This window comes from Mya arenaria, chromosome 14 (assembly GCF_026914265.1).
Source record: "Mya arenaria isolate MELC-2E11 chromosome 14, ASM2691426v1".
NCBI lineage: Eukaryota > Metazoa > Mollusca > Bivalvia > Myida > Myidae > Mya > Mya arenaria.
In genome coordinates, this window is record NC_069135.1 from 60,404,411 (window position 1) to 60,425,367 (window position 20,957).

At 34.7% G+C, this 20,957-nt stretch overlaps 2 protein-coding genes across 2 annotated transcripts; both read right to left on the bottom strand.

The window, feature by feature from the left end:
- Positions 1-4,703: 4,703 nt before the first annotated feature.
- LOC128217983 (uncharacterized) lies at positions 4,704-7,284 on the bottom strand. The gene is made up of 4 exons (XM_052925468.1): positions 6,817-7,284; positions 6,240-6,467; positions 5,610-6,060; positions 4,704-5,341 (listed from the first exon to the last, which is right to left on the bottom strand). Exons 1-4 carry the CDS (start codon positions 7,106-7,108, stop codon positions 5,338-5,340), a joined length of 975 nt encoding a protein of 324 aa, XP_052781428.1. The 5' UTR covers positions 7,109-7,284; the 3' UTR covers positions 4,704-5,337.
- Positions 7,285-9,598: 2,314 nt separating this feature from the next.
- On the bottom strand, positions 9,599-11,870 carry LOC128216538 (uncharacterized). Its single transcript, XM_052923132.1, has 4 exons — positions 11,436-11,870; positions 10,759-10,989; positions 10,088-10,541; positions 9,599-9,836 (listed from the first exon to the last, which is right to left on the bottom strand). The coding sequence occupies exons 1-4, from the start codon at positions 11,725-11,727 to the stop codon at positions 9,833-9,835; spliced, it is 981 nt and encodes a 326-aa protein (XP_052779092.1). The 5' UTR covers positions 11,728-11,870; the 3' UTR covers positions 9,599-9,832.
- Between the last annotated feature and the right edge of the window lie 9,087 nt (positions 11,871-20,957).

Below are 20,957 nucleotides of genomic sequence, written 5' to 3' on the forward strand. Positions count from 1 at the left end.
TATGTAAAAAAACTACATAAAACTACGCAGCAAGCAGTACCCTGTCAAATGATACCAAACTTATATGGGGCCACTAGGCAGGAACATTTTACTTCATTGACAATATAGCTATAGCTAACTAGATAACTGGTGGGTAGCCGACTGCATGATTTATAGCATGTGTCAATCCATAGATTTATATTAAGTTAAGATGCCGTGAATACACTCAGCATAAATTACATAGCAGGAAGCGATATCAATTATTTTATTAGTTTGAACGTATGGAGGATGAACATGGTTTATTTCTCAACACGATTTAAGATTAGATCTTTATCTTTTGCTAAGATGTAATTTCAGACGCGAAAGGCTGGATATATAGGATATGGTGATAAGTTATTGGAACATTTGCGGTCGTTAATTCATTCAATCGTAGGTGAAGGCAGGGGTATATTAAATGAAATAAAATCTAAAATTTATTGTAAATTGTTGTTTGTCGTTATGTTAAGCAAGCGACAATTGTTATGGATTGGTCTGATAAAAATAAACGATGAATGATTTAGCTGAAACCAAGAAGTTACTAACTGATGTAATGACTTCCTGAATAAAATCATCATAAACATTGAAAACGGCTTCCGCGAAAACATATTTTGATAAACGGTTTAAAAATCAAAAACATCTAGAGGCATCTAGAAGCTTCATACTTCTTTTAATCTTAATTGTTTAAATGATACGGTATAGTTTAAGATTTGTAGCTTTCGATAAGAATAAAAAGCAATAGCTCAGTTGGCAGCGCTTTTTGCTGGTAATCCGGGGAACGATGGTTCTAGACGTACACCCGACGCAAATATTTTTCGTACAGCTTAAATGTTAAAAATGAACGCTAATCATTTGTATCTGTTACAGTCATTGTTTTTCTGCAAAGGCCCTTGAAATTAAAATCGTCTGCCTTTTGTCAAAATACGTATATAAGTACGTACTTTTAACTTATTGAGGGACTTTTTGCGAAATTTACCTTTCTTTAATACAATACAAATAACTGATGTCGGAAACCCCCGATACACTACTGCGCTATGCTTCGCTGTGTACCGTGGGCGATTTGTCTAGGAAAACTCGTTATCGTGAATAATTTTAAAACAGTAAATGAAAACACTCCCCTACAGAGACAACTAAAAATACAGATTTATTAAAGAGTAAATTGTACCGCGGAAGGTATGAAGTGTAACGGAAGAAAATACCTTGGCTGCCGAGGATGATAAATGACAAGCGTTGGTATTTTATTCCTTATAGCCATAATTCCTTTACGACTATTTTACCGAGGAAAAAAAGTAAATCGTGATTCTCATTAAACTTTATTTCGTTTACAAGAATGAAAACTCTTCAAAATGAAAATAGTACACAAATTATACCCAAAAAAATATATTGAGCGTAGCCAAATCTTATTTGGAGGAAATTGTTCAAAAATTGGGGCAGCACTTTAAATTGTGTGGCGTCATATTGTAACGTAATAAACATTTTGCAAATGATCTCGTTGACGTGTTAGACGATGTTTGATAAGTTGCAAATGGACAAAAAAATCAATGTTCAGAAAGAAATTTATTATGATCCTATTAAATCATATTTTATTTTACAATAAATTCATAGATATTGATTTGGTCAAGATTATTCAATCTTGTTAATGAATGGACACTATTTTTGAAAGAATAAGTATCAACCAATCAAATCATTTAAATATAAATACTTGCCAAAAAGTAACCTGCGGATAATGTATCGAAATAACCTATGGAAAATAACCCGTGGACAACATGACTAATTTGTCAACAGATAACCAGATTTATACAATTGGCTGTCAAAGTACACACACCTGGATTATATGAACCTCAAAAATGTAGTTCACACGTTGCTATTGGAAAAAATGAACATTCCATGTAAAAAGTTACCTCTGCAGAACTCATTTTCGTAGACAACGTAATAATATTATGTTTGCTTAAACTTTTGTTGTGGATATAAATAATCAATTCGCTTCATCGATGTACATCCTGGTAATTAACAATTTAATCAAGTACATATATATCATACCACTTGTTCTAAATAAATATTGTTCATTTATTTGTACGAAGCAATGGATTCACTTCTATGGCCACCCATCGTTCAAATGATACTCCATAAGGCGCTGGTGATAAATCAGCCTGCAAGGAAATGGTCTTGGGTGGTGCAATGTTTAAAGTTGTTGAAAAATAGTTGTTTTCAGTACATATTAATAAAAACACAAAACTATCTTGTAAGAAACGGCTTGTTTTATATAAAAATAAATTAATATGTTACTACATAAGTCGCAAAGATTCTAAAAAATGTGGACTCAATGGCTAAAACTAATGCCCTGATTTTAAAGTTCATTCACAAAAATATTTCTTGTTGTTCAGGCTGTCAACATGCTTTGAAAGAAATGGCCGCTAAAATGTCATCTGGAATTTTTGAAATTTATTCTGTAAAAAGTATGGCCGAATTTAAAATATTTCACAGCACTATTCTATTTTAACCTCTGTCAAAGTTGTTCAACCCGACGCATATTATCAAAGGTATGGTCGGCGACCAATTGCTTGGCGGCGGTAACCCTGTATGGACATTGTGGAAGCTTCATTTTTAGCTCGACTATTCGAAGAATAAGAAGAGCTATACTACTCACCCTGGCGTCGGCGTCGGCGTTGGCGGCACACCTTGGTTTAGGTATTGCATGTAAGCACTTTTAAGTCATTATCTTTGAAACACATCAGTTATTGCCTCGAAACTTTGGATATGTATTCCCAACTATCTTACATACTAAATAAACGAAGTTAGATAACTCTAGTTTGCATCTAACGAAATAATTGCTCTTTATTATTCGACTTAGAAATTCTGGTTAAGGTTTTACGTGCAAGCACACATAGGTTAAATATCTCAGCAACTACTTGAGGTATTGCATTGAGACTTGATACAATGGTACAGAACCATCCAACCTACCTAATTAACCAAGTTAGATAACTCTAGTTTTCATTTAATGCCAATAGTTGCCCTTTATTATTCGACTTAGAAATTCTGGTTAAGGTTTTGCGTGCAAGCACACATAGGCTAATATCTCAGCAACTGCCTGAGGTATTGCATTGAGACTTGAGGCAATGGTACTCAACCATCCAACCTACTTAATTAGACAAGTTAGATAACTCTAGTATGCATTTAATGCAAAATAATTGCCCTTTATTATTCGACTTAGAAATTCTGGTTAATGTTTTGCATGTTACCACATTTAAGTCAATATCACATCAAATATATCAGTTATTGCATTGAACCTTTAGATATGTATTCCCAACTATCTAACCTACTACATTAATGAAGTAAGATAACAATATTTTGAATATAATGCAAATTATGGGCCTTTATTATTTGACTTAGAAATTCTGGTTAAGGTTTTGCATGTAGGCACACATAGGTTAATATCTCAGCAACTACTTGATATATTGTATTGAGACTTTATACAATGGTTCTCAATCATCCAATTTATACTTAAATTACCAAGAAAGATAACACTAGTTTGCATTACATTCAAAACATGGCCCCTTATTTATTCGACATAGAAAATCTGGTTAAGGTTTTGCATGTAACCACGAATACATCATGTATTTCATTGAAACTTTACACACAGGCTCCCAACCATTTAACCTTCTTATTTAATCAAGTAAGATAACTCTATCTTTCATAATATATAATTTTAATATCTCAGCAACTATTTGATGCATTGCATTGAGACTTTATACTATGGTATTCAACCACCCAACTTAGAATTTCTCATTAAAATTTTGCATGTAACCACATTTATGTTAATATCTCAGCACATCATGTATTGCATTGAAATCTAATCTAACAGTGATCCATGCATGTTTCGCCAAACCTTTTCAATCCTTACACTGAAAAGCGGCGGAATAGTCGAGCGCGCTGTCTCTTTGACAGCTCTTGTTATAAACAACATTCGTCAAAAGGCGAGCTATTTTACGTACATTGTTTTGTGAAAACTTTATTAATCTTTGTTATAGATAATATTATATGAGTTTATGTGTTCCTTAAGCAAGTCCCAACCAGAGCAAATACTTGTGTGTTTTATTTCTGTACTAACTATTTTATAAAAGTGAAATTGAATGGCAATTTATAAAAGGAATGAAAATGTGTACTTCCGTGTTCTAACTTTTATGCAATGCTTTTCACACCCGATTACCCTAAATAATGAAACATGTATATGCATGTGAAACTCTTCCTGTTAGCTGTTACTTATGGAGGCGTGAGCAGTGAGCCTACCATTTATGTCAATGAAAGTCTTAATCAATCTAAGAAATGATTACATTACTCATTTATTCATCACTCTTCTTCAATTTACTGATGAAGTAGATTTAAATAGAAGAGACAAATCATTGATGAGTGCTGAATGGAGTGTTTCCATAGTTCAAAGCCCTGAGTAAAATATATAAGTTTTAATTGTAATATGTTGAAGAGAGAGAGAGAAGGAGGACGAGACAAACTTGTAAAATGATAATGAGCACTATCAGACATGCTATTATTTATGTTTCATAAACAAGGTTATAAATTTAAAGTTTGTATGTTCGTTTGCGTTTACAGCAAATCCGGTCGGTAAATAAACCTCAGCGGGCGATAGTGGCGATGGATTAAATGAGTGCACGAAGAAAGATAACAAAATTAAACGAGTTTCGCATTTTTATTAAAAATAAAATACATTGATTCCAAATTCACTGCACATGGCAAAATCATTGATAATATAACGATTTTACACAATCTGTTTTCAAATAATGGTTTATATTTCATGATTTTATTATGCATCGTATCAAAACATATAGTGTTTTAAATCTCTTAGTCTGTTCTGATTTTTACACCATCTGATAAATGTTGGCTAACCTTTCACTTTACTTGACTCATTGTCCATGCTGCATACATTGATACATATGGTGTTATTTAAGGTTATATCCGAACTAATATAAATATCAGAGAGTTAAAGAAGCACACATTTAATGATTGATACATTCGGGCAAACTTATAAAACAATCATTTTACATGATAAAATATACATAAACGTCGGGACTCAATAGTTGAATTAATAATTTTCTCATAAAGATGCAATCTAATAATGCTCAAAATTTGGCAGATATTTTGAAGGCTCATTGGAATAATCTGTTAGTAATATCACGTTCAATTTAGCACGAGACCTTACGTAACATGATTACGTCCAAATGAAAATATAAGCTTATGATGGTCTTGGCGATTCCTGACTTCGTCCTTCTTTATATCATTCTCACCACGACCATCATGCAAGCAACTTGTTTAGCTGAAAAATGTAAAACGGGTTTTAATTGTTATATCGTTATGGCATAGTTTATAATTATATTCATTTGCAAGAATGGATAAGAATATAAGAGCATAGTTTTAAACACTATATTTGCAAACCACTGTAGGTTGGTAAGAATATAGATGTTTTATCTGCTGTTTTGTTTAATGCCAGTTGTCCAATTACCATAAAATAAGGTTGCACCTTTATATAGTTATGAAACACCTAATGTTTTATGTATCAATAAAGGGAATTTTAGCATATTCACCAATGGTCGAGTTTCCCACAGGGTCCACACGCTTTCTCTTCCGGAACACATCCGCCTCTCGTATCATCGAACACTTCTCCAACAGCACATTTGATCGTGCCAATGTATTTCCCTCTCTGGCAATGAACATAACGATCACATCGTCCGAAATCGTCCAGATAAAACCCGTCTACTTTCGTACCGCACTCAGGCATCATTCCCCCGTGTTCTCGAGGAATCATATCCAATGAAACGCATTCGTTCTTTTCCGGATGGAAGAACTGTGCGCCGTCTACGTCAGGTTTGCATCGGTCAGTTTTGATTGTGCGCTCCTTGTAACATACGACGTAGAACGGAGTCCATAGTCTGCCTGGGTGGATGGTAATTCCATCACCTTTATCCACACAGCTTGGTAGTCGTTCGTTACAAGGCATACAATGGGAACCGCCGCACACTTTGTATTTGTATTGACCTGCGGAAGACAGAATTATATTATCATTTGTTCAGTTATAAACCCCATGAAATAAGTTCGTAGTTGTAAAAAATAATCCAAGTAATTTCAAGATATACCAAGTAGAGCCTTTATTTTAACTAGAATGTTAAACATACTATTATTTCTTACCACGAATACATAAACAGATGCCAACTTACAGCCATCCTTGAACTCCGTCCTGGTTCCACATTTGACATTCTCAAAATTGTCACATTGTTTGGTCTCTGTGTTAAACAGCTGGGGGTAACGGCATTCAACAAGGTGCTGTTCATATAATCGGGGTATCGATGTGTAACGAACACTACAATTGTAAAAGGCTTGACATTCCGTGGGGTGGGGGAACACGCCACCATATAAGTTACATCGTTCCTCTGGGCTAAGATGCCCTGAAAAGCAAATATGATTTGTATCAACGGACTCATACCTTCATCCACTATATAGTTTATGCTTTTAATGCCTTCTGTGGGTTGCAGCCACAGCAAAATGAATTTTTATTACAATGGAATTGGATTTTCCATGTGTGAATTAATTACTTTATATTGATGTAAAATATTGGAAACAAATAATGACTTATGTGTACATGAGTTTGATGACTCTGATAACAATCTCCTAATTTGATATAAACGAGCTGCTGGTCGACTCTGTTGACTTAGGTTCGAATTAAATCCTCTAATAAGGGATCAACAGAAAACAAGAAAAAACAAAACTGAGAATAACAACATCGTTAGAGCTCACCTTGATCGGGCGATTCGGTTACGTGGCTGCCACTTCCATCTGTTGTTTTCTTGCAGTCATCGTAAATAGAACCTTTATTAACACAAACGTTCGAGCTGGAGCTGAACACAGAGCCAGAAGGACAAGGCGGCATCTCCACGGGATTCCCGAACACACACAAGTAGTAGCCGGTACAGTCGGCCTTTCCGATGATCTTATATTCACCCGGAGTGCATTGCACGAGTTCGTTTTGGCCAGCAGCGACTAATGTTGCCGCGGTCAAAGCATACAACGCTGTGATGTGTCCAATCATTGTTTAGCTATCAATAACGTTTTGTTTAGTATATTACAGTTTATGAATTATACGGGAAAATATAAATGCTTTTAATATTGTAAAGAATCTAATTTAATGCTTTTCCAAAAGTACAGTCCTCGATATAGTAAGCCTAGCTTTGCTATAATACTTCTCAATCTTCAATCTGAGAATAGTTTCAAGTTGTAGGATGCAAGTATATATAGCTGTGCGTAAACCGCTTGTAGGCGGGTCTTTGTAGCAATTATTAATATTCGCTCTTGGCTTTATGACGTATTTGCAAAATTTCAACAAAAATGAAAATGCATTAACTCATGTTAATGGCTCATGTTTAAGTAATTCATATTTTAATAAATTATCTTAATAAAGACATTTTCCGGATATGTTTAGGTGCATTTAAGGATAATGAAATTTAAATTTAACCACTTTACTCGTAATATCTGTTATAAAATACGAAACAGTGTAAGATGGTTTTGTATTTTTCTACATTATGCCTTTTAAGAAAGCTTGGTGATAATTTATATACTGTTATATACAATTAGTTACCAATTTTTTTCCTGATTAAAACAAACACCAATCTTATTGATTGTTCCAAAAATATTCGAGCTATCATATTTCAAAATTCCCCTGCTAAATTTGTTGGGTTTCATATCTTTGTGATGCTTTATAATTAGCAATGTTAAGTAATTAGATCGTCTTGGCGGCGGGAACAACGTACACTCGAGGACGAACATTAAAACATGATACAGTAACACACATCAGACATTGTGAACGGGAACACCGTGCACTGGGAGACGAACATTAAAACATAATACAGTAACACACATCAGACATTGTGAACGGGAACACCGTGCACTGGGAGACGAACATTAAAACATGATACAGTAACACACATCAGATACTGTGAACGGGAACACCGTACACTGGGGGACGAACATTAAAACATAATACAGTAACACACATCAGACATTGTGAACGGGAACACCGTGCACTGGGGACGAACATTAAAACATGATACAGTAACACACATCAGACACTGTGAACGGGAACACCGTACACTGGGGGACGAACATTAAAACATGATACAGTAACACACATCAGACACTGTGAACGGGAACACCGTGCACTGGGGGACGAACATTAAAACATGATACAGTAACACACATCAGACATTGTGAACGGGAACACCGTGCACTGGGGGACGAACATTAAAACATGATACAGTAACACACATCAGACACTGTGAACGGGAACACCGTGCACTGGGGGACGAACATTAAAACATGATACAGTAACACACATCAGACACTGTGAACGGGAACACCATACACTGGGGGACGAACATTAAAACATGATACAGTAACACACATCAGACACTGTGAACGGGAACACCGTGCACTGGGGGCGAACATTAAAACATGATACAGTAACACACATCAGACACTGTGAACGGGAACACCGTACACTGGGGGACGAACATTTAAACATGATACCGTAACACACACCAGGCATTGTGAACGGTAACACCGTGCACTGGGGGACGAACATTAAAACATGATACAGTAACACACATCAGACATTGTGAACGGGAACACCGTACACTGGGGGACGAACATTAAAACATGATACAGTAACACACATCAGACACTGTGAACGGGAACACCGTGCACTGGGGGACGAACATTAAAACATGATACAGTAACACACATCAGACATTGTGAACGGGAACACCGTACACTGGGGGACGAACATTAAAACATAATACAGTAACACACATCATACATTGTGAACGGGAACACCGTGCACTGGGGGACGAACATTAAAACATAATACAGTAACACACATCAGACACTGTGAACGGGAACACCGTACACTGGGGGATGAACATTAAAACATAATACAGTAACACACACCAGGCACTGTGAACGGGGAACACCATACACTGGGGGACGAACATTAAAACATAATACAGTAACACACACCAGGCATTGTGAACGGGAACATCGTGCACTGGGGGACGAACACCGTGCAACTTGTTGAATATGTTTAAATCAAGACTGTATATTGTACTCATGGTTTACTTTTATCCACTTTCATTTATTTTCGAAGCTATTTTTAGTTATTCTAAAAAAGCCTGCGTTTAAATGTATATTAGCACGAAGATTAATTGGATTCAATTTTTTAAATACGAGATGCGTTTTATATTATAACAGTACACTTTGTAAAGGACAGAAAGAATTGCACTGCGTTCGAGCCATTTATTATATGAGGGTGAGTTAGATGAATTAGCGAGGAATACAGGTATATAAAGATATAACAATCACATATATTTTACATTTAATTGAACAAAATGTAAGGATTTCAAAGGCACATCACAAGGCAAAATTCATAAATAAAATAATGAAATCTATTTACTAATGAATGATAATAATTCAAGATGAAAACATAATCGTACCATTACCAGAACAACTTTATTAGAATCGGGTTTTCTTTTGTTTTAAGTTATATACAATGTTACATCATTCAGCAATGTAATGCAAATTAGGTACTAATGAGTTTATAAACAATCAAGGTTGGTTAATAAGTTAGCTAAACAAAATGTTAAATGGGTTGCATGTACAATGACACTATGTTTTTGACATTTAACACTTGTTTGTAATATCATCGTCATTCGTCATCTCGCCCATGTTCATATTCTTTTTCGGAAAGTGTGAAAGAAGTTTCTCAGCTGAAGATATATAGATTGATTTATTTGTTAGAACTTAACGATTAAGAGTTTGCATTAATATGTATTTCAAATGCAAGAACAATACAACAGGTTTGAAATGAATGTAATGACATATTGTAGCGTTGAAGCATTTCACATACGTACATTAATAGTTTAAATCAGTGGGATTGCATCGTGTTTAGTCGTTTAGACGTCCGTTGAGATTTTAATTACTACTATAAATCGTTATCAAAACGTAAAAAGACACTCACCAATGGTCAAGTCTTCCGCAGGGTCCGCATGCTTTTTCTTGCGGAACGCAGCCGCCTTTTGAGCCATCGAACACCTCGCCAACCGCACATTTCACCGTGCCAATATATTTTCCTCCCTGGCAACGCACGTATCGGTCACATCGCCCAAACTCATCCTGATGGAATCCGTCTACTTTTGTACCGCACTCGGGCATCATTCCCCCGTGTTCTCGAGGAATCATATCTAATGAAACGCATTCGTTTTTTTCCGGATGGAACAATTGTGTTCGGCCATTTTCGTCAGCTTGGCATCTCTCCTCTTTGATCGTGCGTTCTTTGTAGCATACGGCGTAGAATGGACTCCAAGGTTTTACTGGATGAACGTTTATTCCGTCAGGTTTGCCCACACAGCTTGGAAGGTCGACACTGCAGGGTCTACAGTGGGCAACGGGACACTGGTTGGATCTGTATTGGCCTGAAGTACAACAAAATACAAGCTATTTTTCAGGAGTTAGGGTGTATTATATAAATAATATTATTGGGTGCTGGCCAGAACTTCTGGAATCTACTAGGTGCCGAAAATTTAGAGTTTCATCAATTTATGATATATGTTGGTGTTCAAAGTGTAATTACCAATGCATTTTGGCTGTTGAATTTCTATATTTCAAACAAAGTTTGATAGGTCAACTTACATCCATCCTTGAACTCTGTCCTGCTACCACATTTTACATTCTCAAAATGGCCACACTGTTTGGTCTCAGTGTTGAACATCTGTGGGTAGGGACATTCAACAAGGTGTTGCTCGAAGAACCTGGGAATCCCATGTGTGTAACGGACACTGCAATTGTAGAAGGCTTGACATTCCGTGGGGTGTGGGAACACGCCTCCGAACATGTTGCATCGTTCCTCTGGGCTAAGAGGCCCTGGAAAGTAAAACTAATTTTTAGCAAATTGATTCATAAAACAGGATTTATGTGTAAACTTTCGGCTACTGAGCTTGTTTCTTTATTTTTTCATATAATAATTAATATCTTTAAAGATGCATGATATACTCTTCTATACATTATTTGCCAAGAGTAGTTTTCAACCGAGGTATTTGCATAAAATAAATGTTAATTGGAATTAATTTGCTGTTTTCATTTTCGTATTCATTTATTTAAACTAAAGTATTAACTTTTTTCGACATAAAATTCACTCTTCAGTATAAATAATGCTTTATGTGTTCTATTTATAAAGACTATATAAATTATTTACTATATAAACTGATGTACATGTTTAGCAATTGTACACTTTGGCATGCTTTTTGAAAACACATACTTAGGAAAATCATACAATGTCAGACAATACAAACACCAGCGCTAGAACTTACCTAGGTCAGGCAGCAAGGGCATGTGGCCACCGCTTCCTTCTGTTGTTTTCTTGCAGTCATCATACATTGAACCTTTGGGAACACAAACGTTTGCGCTGGAGCTGAACACCGATCTAGGAGGACAAGGCGGCATCTCGACTTTTTTCCCAAACACGCACATGAAGAAGCCCGTACAGTCGGCCTTTCCGATGATCTGAAATATACCCGGGGTGCATTGCACGTGTTCGTCGTGGCCAGCAATGACCAATGTTGCGGCGACCAAAGCATACAACGATGTTGTGTATCCAATCATTGTTTCGCTATAAGGTTTGAGTATTATAGTTGGAAGTCGTGTATGAAATAAAATGAACAATTGAATTATGTTTTCTATCAACGTTTTCTCACACACTGTTTGTTAAAAGGATGTAGTCCTAGTAAAAGTAAGCTTATTTTCGATTAAAATCCTTGTCAATGCGTAGTTAGAGAATGGTTTGAATGTTAAAGATGCGACTTTATATAGAAATTTTCGACAACCTTTAGGCGGCGGGGCTTCCTGGCGCGGTTAACACACGCTCTTAAATTAATGACGTAGTCGCATAACTTGAGTAGGAAATTGTAATTTAATTTTCGTGGCCCTGTCAATTAACTTAGTGTTTCAACAATGTTTATTATATTATAATGATAATTAAGACGTTATCGTAAAAATGTGTCACTTATTTGTTTCAAGTCATTTGTAACGTATTGTTGACATGCTCATTGAGAGGCTAGAAATATTTAAATATATTTTTAAATAATTAAATTAGTTGCTCAATGGTTGATACTTTAACGCCGTCGTGGTTTTGTACAGTTGTAATTTTTGCCTTATAAAAAGACGGTTTGAAGGTAGCATCACCCGATCATACACTTTGTAGGTAATTGTATATTTTTTAAAAATATCAGTTTTACATTTAAAGACGAACAAATAAACGATAAGGAGATAATATCGACTGTTTTGAAAAGACGATTTCATGTTTCATAAATCTTACCTCCCATTTCTTTCGTAAACAAGAAATACGAAATTGCGAAATATGACTTTTCGAAGAATCGATTCTGATTAAAAACATATGAAGCCACTATTTGACTGAATATATTTCATTGTCAGGGTGTTTATGCGAAGTCTTGTATTGTTCTTGTTTGTATAGACAGTTTATTAATACTTTGAAAAACATTTTCTGATGTTTATTTTGTCCTTCTCCGATGTTTGTGTAGAAATAATATATTACTGTATAGTCCTTTTCCGATGTTTGTGTGGAAATAATATTATTGTATAGTTCTTTTCCGATGTTTGTATATTTTTTCTGTTGTTTATACATTATTTATCTGCTAATGGTTTCCTGATATTTAGGAAATATAAGCTTAAATACATACACATTAAAAACACCTACTTAATTTTCCAGCTTAATTTATTTTTAGAAGTATTTCTAATAGTAAACATACGCAAGAATAAAACGTTGAATCGTTTTGATATAAGCATTAGACCTTGTAGGAAATTGTGTATCACGTGAGAAACAAATAGCGGAAATCAAAGGCGAAGTTAAAATTCCAACCCTATAAAGATAACCTCTGAATAGCGAGCTATTACCGGGCGTAAACGTCATTATGGAGCATTAGCAATACATTCCACACGAATCGAGGCATGAGTATAAAAACGTACAGTTACATCATTTCTATGTTAAACAATGCATAATTAAATTACGAAGATTATGATATCTGACAGCAGTGTGAGGTGATACAATGTGATTAGTTATCGTACCAGTGAATGTAAGAAATATTAATAAAATGCGCAAATAATTTAAATCTAACACGTTATTTATTTACCAACAAACTTAAATGCATGTTAATCGTCATGGTAAACACAACGACAGTCAGAGAAGGGTTCTTTCGAAAAATGTCTTAAATCATCATGCGGTTCCAATACGACAAACTATTGCCAATACTTTGGAGATAAAACCATTTGAATCATGGTTTGATATTTCGAAAAACCACAAAACATTCACCTTCTAAAGTTAAGTGTCTAAGGCGGCTAAGGTGTCTAGCTCACGTGAATTAATGGTTCATGTGGCAACGCAAATTTGCAAGTCATTTCCTTGTAAAAATGCTAAAGGTTTGTGTAGGAAAACTTGACCTCAATAGTTTGAACATCATGCTTAAGGTCAATGTTATAGTAGTGACAATTTATACAACGGAAAATGAAAGTCTCCGGTGTTAGGATGGTTTATCATACATGCATTGAGGACACCGCCGCTTAGCTGAGAAGCTGATAATGTGGCCTTCGCAAGTATAGAAATGTTTGCTGTTGAAAGATTAAACAAAAATATCTATATTTGATTTTCGTAAGTAATTGATGTTGATAAAATATGGTTAATAATCGGAACAATGACTGTAAAAATATAGATAAACTGCGTAAATGTTTTTACAAAATATAATTTGCAATTGCTAAAAAAAATAACCACATGTTTATCATTTTGGTTATGACAACGACAGTCAAAGAAATGTAATTTTGCAAAATTGTCTATAATTTTCATATGAAAAACTATTGCCAATACTTTTGTAGCTAAACAAAATTGAATCATGGTTTGATATTTTAAGAAACCACAGACCATTCCCTGCCTTTGTTAAGTTAAGTGGCGAAGACGGATTATGTGTTGAGTTCATGCGATTTGATTGTAGTAATATTGTTAATGTAGCAACGCGAATTTGCAAGTCATTTCCTTGTAAAAATGTTTAGGGTTTGTGTAGAAATACCCCAATTGTGTGAACACCAAGCCTAAGGTCAATGCTATTGTATTGACAATTTGTAAAACATAACGTGGAAGTTTTCGGTGTTAGGATGATTTATTGTACTTTCATTAAGGTCTTTACCGCGCCTCAGCTTAGACGCTGATAAGTGGCCTTCATAAGTATAAATATGTTTGCTATGTGAAGACAAAACAAATAAAACGAACCTATGTCGTGACAAATTTCTTCCTGTTTCTTTTTGCTTTTAGACTTCCATTCTATTTAATTAAGATTTCCTATAATGCAGTTGAATTTAATTCAATTCAGGGATGTTAAATGGAGCTAATTTACTGTATGCATAGACGCCAGTTGTATCCTTTTCTGTGGTAGTAATTGTTATATTGTTTTAGTTGTATTGCACACTTACAAATGGTTTATAAAATATTCAAACAAGGTGATTATTTAAAAATGTCATGTGGAATTTAATAATTTTCCGTTTCAACTAGTTGTTCCGTTTTGCTTGCAAAATGCGGGGAAAGATAATTGGGTGAAAACGATTTTGAAATGTAATTTCATTGGTTTTACGAAATTCCTCCGTGAGCTTTAGATTTTGTATTTTTCTTGTCTTATGACACCTTGCGAAACAAACATAGGTCGCCCACATTATATTACACCATACTATTTCAATGCAAACTTTATGTGCAAGGCTAGAAGGTAACGATTCATTGTCTTGCTTCAATGCACAATAACAAAAATAACATAATAAACATCAAATGATATGGCCAAAAATTCAACCACCAAACCCTGCACAATGTTACATTCCAGTTGCCACCTTAAAGCACACAACACATAGAGTTTTCAAAGGGATTTAGACTGTGGTTATCACCTTCAAACACTCAACACACACCGTTAACACTGGGTTATCCACCTTTGAACACTCAAAACACAAGGTATACACTAGTGTTCGCGCCTTAAAACACTAAACACACATCGTTTACAACACACTCTGATTATACAGGGGTTTCCACCTTTCAACTCACAACACGGAGCGTTAACATCTCACACCGCTTACAGTGGGGTTTGCACATTACAACAATAAACACGCAGCGTTAAACACAATGGTTTCCGACATTAAGCTTTAAACACGTAGCGTTATCAACACACATCGCTGACACTGGGGGCCTTGAAACTCTTAACACCCCGCACTTACACGGGGGTGTCCGCCTTGGCACTCAATACGAAGCGCTTATACCGGCGTTCACGCCTTGAGTCACTTAACACGCAACACTAACACTTAAAACACAGTGCTTACACTTAACACATAGCTCTAACACTAAAGCATCCAACTTGAAACACTCAAACATATACTTACACTGTGGTTCAACACATATCTTTTACATTGGAGTTTACACATTGAAACATTCAAAACATAGCGTTCACAATGGGGTTCCGCCTCCGGGTTTATAGCAAAAAAAATGAAAGGGTATTGACCAGATATTTATAAACCAAAGCAATCATTTGCTGTAAGTAGCCCAATGTCTTTTTTTAGTGACCACGCCCCAACCCGAAACACACGAAAACACCCGGAAATTTGTACAGTTATGGGTATTACATTTAGGTGTCTGTTATCATCGATCAGATCGATCAGATCTCAGATCAATTGATATTTACATTTTTTATTTTTTTGATCTGTCAAAGCATGTGCGTTGCGGCCCATTTTTGGAAACATCCCTAATTGGCAGTTAGTCAATGAACAAACACAAGTTTTCTGGCACCATTGCAATATACAGTGGGTACAGACATTTCTTAAAATAGGCCTGTATATACTTATAAACCCAAGAACAGTTTATATCAGAATGTATGAATTTGATACGTTCTTGTCTTGTTCTTAATCTAACAAAATTTGTGTAACATTCATTCAATTTTAAGTGAATGGAAATTTTATGTTTGCATTTCCATCTTCCTTAATTGATGTCATGGGGAAATGGTTTGAGTGCAATGCAGCTCATATCCTTTTTAATATTTCGACCTTTGAATTAATGTGGAATTCGATGAATTGTCTTCGTATAAAGATGACTAGTTTTGCAAGTTTGACTTCATGGGTGTCAGATTGTCAAATGAGCCACTAATAGATTAACGTTGTCATTGCATAATTATCAAAGTGAAGTATCAGCATTTAGACGCTTACGTCCATTTTTTGACCTTCAAAATGAAAGACAAACTTTTTACATGCCTTTACTTAGTGATGGCGCGAATATCGAATATAATCGAAATATTTTTGATTGAAAGCGAAAATCGGCGAAATCGTTTCTGACAATCCATAATCGATCATCATCGAACAACTTTTTTTACTTAAAAACAAAAAAATACACGTCGTGTACAAAGAGTTGAATCATTACAATATATAGTCAAATTGGTGTTATAAATGTACATTTTTATTTTTTTATTTTCTATGTTAGGCCATCTTTGACATATACTTGACTGGAAGATTGTTTTAACTATCATGAACATTAACTGTATTTGAGTAAAATTTAGATGCATGAAAATCGTTGCTCATTTTGATTCGATTAGCGAATATAGAATTGTTCCGTTAAATACTACCTTTACCACGAGGTAATGCCGCGTTTTGACGTTGGATATGTTGTGATGTACAATTATGTAGTTCAGGGAATACTCATACACAGCTAATACTTTTGTTTGTGAGTTGTACTGTACTTTAATATTCATTCACTAGGGGATGGTCGGGAACACTTTTATTAACCATAACCCGACCAATCTAGGACTACCATCCAATCATTCGTGTTATATTATGTTTGTTTATGTCAGCCTTCACACTCTTGTGACACTTGATATGACAAACGATCAAAATGTTATCTAAATGTACTTGTTTTTGTTTCAGACAAATTTGTCAACTAGCGGTGCTTTTTTTAATTGGTACAGGTATATCAAGTATCAATGGACCCGGTGCAGTATTAATGGACCTTATGAAATGTCCGTATAATAAACATGTAGAAGCCCGTCGTTTGTAAGGTAACGTGAACATATGAAAAACCAGTGTGATAAACCAGTACAAGCCCGCCCGTTCAAAGCAATGTTACAATATAAATGACCAGTTTGATAAACCTGTACAAGCCCGCAGTTGAATAGCAACCTGACAATTATTAATATTCAGTAAGATAAGTTTATTTCTGTTTTAGTGTAATTTAATGCATGTTAAATTTGACAAATGTTTTTGCTGAGAATCAGTTTAATTGACAGATGATTATATGTTAATTAAAATGAAGTTAAGTAGATTGATTAGGTATTGTATGATATCGATGTGGTTAGATCATGTGATGCTTGCAACGTTTCCTTTTAAGTTTTTACCTTTATACTCCTATAACAAAGACCTCTCCAGCATTTCAAGTATCCGAGACATGTTTTGTCTTTGTTCGAAGAATTAAGTTATCAAGATAAAGTTAAATTGATTTGAACATGTTCCATGTAATGATTGTTTTGACATTATAGCGTGGAATTAACATTCATCGCATATAAAAGCTATTGCGTTTCAAAATAGGACTCGATGTCGCTTAATTAACAAAAACACTTGTAATCCATTTGTTGAATTGAGTTCCTAGTAGCACTCGGACGTTGACTTATACATACATGGGAATATACAATAACTTTGATCATATATAACATTTAAAAATCATATAAATAAATTTTGAGTTAAAATAGTTTACCTGTTCTTCCAGAAATCGTATTCTTTGATAAAATAAATTTAGGTAGCAAATAAAATTTGCTTACACAAGATAATACTCATTTACAAAATAATCATCTTGAATAATGCTAAATTGCGACCCAAACATTCGATCATATTCAAATTACTACAATGATTTTTCGTATAAAATTATCATATAAATTTCGATCTGTTCACTCAAACGCCTAACGCCTATAATTAAAACACACTACCTACATGACATAACATCAAGGACCAAACCGTATTTGGGCACTGCCACTTCTGCACCATATAATCATGAAGAATGTATTCCACAAATACATCGTTGTTGACAAAATGTCGGTAGTTTGGAACACAGTTAAGCAATACGCAACGAATTGGTTGATTCCTATTCGTCTAAAAGACTTTTTAAATTTTTATCGTACATGTATATGCTTTCTAAATCAAGTAGTAAGATACTTTACAATTGTAGGAGCACGAATATTGTTTTATACGATTAAACAAAAATAACTTCATTGAATAATGTTTACATCAATTGTTTTGCATCGACTTAAGTGTTTCAATATGGCGTATAACCTTTTTTTGTGATAGAATACTGCAGGAATCATTATTGATCGTCTGATTCCTATTTTGTTTTTGAGGAACCAACAATCAATCATATTTGTCTATCGCTGTGGTTCATATGCTAATTACAACACATACGTTTTTATTCAATTTTTATCATCAAAGAACCTGTCACAACTCAGTCTCATGCATCAAAGAAGCCAGGTGAGCCTTAATGATATCAAATGGCGATGTTGCATTCTTATAGATGAATAAGTAATTGATAACAATTCTTAGAAACGGTGCGTTATATTGCACAGCCTTCTTTGTCATAGCAACTTTCCATATGTGCTTTAATTGATAAAGAGACATGACATAGTTTAGATTGACTGTTGGTTTGTTATAACCCAAGGAAGTTAAATATACATAGAATACGTTGTATATACTTTAGTTTGCAATGCGAAGGGGCATTGTTTAGATTGACCTTTTTATTTGTTGCTATAAACGAACACATTTATATACATAAAGTACGCAGTGTAGGAATTGCGTTCGTCACATCATGTCACATCGTCGCGTCCATGAAAAAATATTGTATCGCATGAAGCTTCAAAAGATTCGCACCCATACTCCTGAAACTTACCAATATTGGTTATAAAGGAGTATTGCACCAATTGTCATGAAACTTCATAGGAATGTTGGTAAGCATGAATATTGCACCCATTATCATGTAATTTCAAAGGAATGTTGGACAGCATAGGAAATTATTCGTCGGCAATTTATCTAACATGTCACTCGCTCTAGCAAGTGTTCAAGTGGTATCTGTAGATATTTATCACTTCTTTAATAGCTCAATGTAATATTGTCAGCATAGGAAACTACAAGTGAAATTCTTGTGACATTTCACTCGCTCTAACAAGTGTGCAAGGCGCGTCTGGGGATATTGATCACATCTTGAACAGTCCAAAGTAATGTTGTCAGCATAGGAAATCCTACATCTTCAATTTATGTGACATTTCACTTGCTCTTACAAGTGTTAAATCGGCATCTAGGGTGATTTATCACATCTTATATAGCTCATATTTGCGTTGGTTATCGTAGGAAATTGTACATTTTCAACTTGTATGTCAGTTCACTCGCTTAAGCAAGTTTCAAGCGGCGTCTGGAGGTATTCCTTACACCTGTGATAGCTCCTAGTAATGTTGGTAAGCGTGAGAAATCGTACATCAGCAATTTGTGTGACAGTTCATTCGCTCTTACAAGTGTTAAGGTGGTATCTTGGAATATTTATCACATCTTTAATAGCTCAGTGTAATGTTGGTCAGCATAAGAAATCGTACATCTTTAATTATTGTGACATTTCACCCGCTCAACAAGTGTTCAAGTTACCACTGGGGGTATTTATCACATTTGTGATAGCTCTCGTTTTCTATAATTTAAAGACTAGAATGCTGTGTGTTGACACAGTAGCGACGCATTTCTAGATTTTCTTGCAAACTTTTAAATAATACATCATAGGGCGCTAGTTTGTCAATCTTATAGAAAAAGCATGTTGAAATGCTAATGCCGTAATGGCGACAAACGTAGGCATGAATATTTTATTTGTTTTGTGCACATTTTTGTAATTAAGAAATGTTTAACACAGAGTGTAATTTAAATTTAAACGCTTGTGTATCTAGGTGGTGGAGATATTTACAAATGTGATGAGCAATTTTCTTTTCTTCGGATGTTTGCTTTTTAAATTAATTAGCATACTGTTTTAAGCTATTTCCGTTGCCAATGAAGTACGTTAATGCACAGTTTAAGTTCAAATGTACTCAAATATTTATAATATATGAATGTGGTTTTACTTTAATACTGAACAATTGTAAATCGCATGGGGGTGACTCCCTGATTCACCAGCAAATGTTAAAAATTGCTACATTATTCATGTTACAGGTTATATAATGTTCTGGAATATAAAATATTTATGAAAACGAAACAACAAATAAACTTCTTAAAGGTCTTGAAAACAAAATCAAAATAAGTTATTCCTCGACCGAATTTAGCTTAAATTAACCCAAAATGTGTATGTATAATGTAATTTTCGTCATTTGTTTTACATGCTATGACTAAGCAAGCAATACCCTGTCAAATGATACCAAATTATACGGGGGTCACTAGACATCAACATTTTACTTGATTGACAATATAGCTATCAGCTAACTAGCGTACTGGTGGATAGGCGACTGCATGTTTTATAGCATGTGTAAATCAATAGATTTATATTAACAAGTTCAAAGGGAGAAAAGTTAAAGATATTATGCCGTGAATACAATGAGCATAAATTACAAAGCAGGAAACGATATCCTTTATTTTATTAGTTTGAACGAATGAAGGAGGAACATGGTCTATATCTCAACTAGATTTAACATTAGATCTTTATCTTTATCTAAGATGTAATTTTAGACACGACATGTTAGATATATTGGATATGGAGATAAGTTATTTGAATATGTGTGGTCGACAACTCATTCATCATAAGTGAA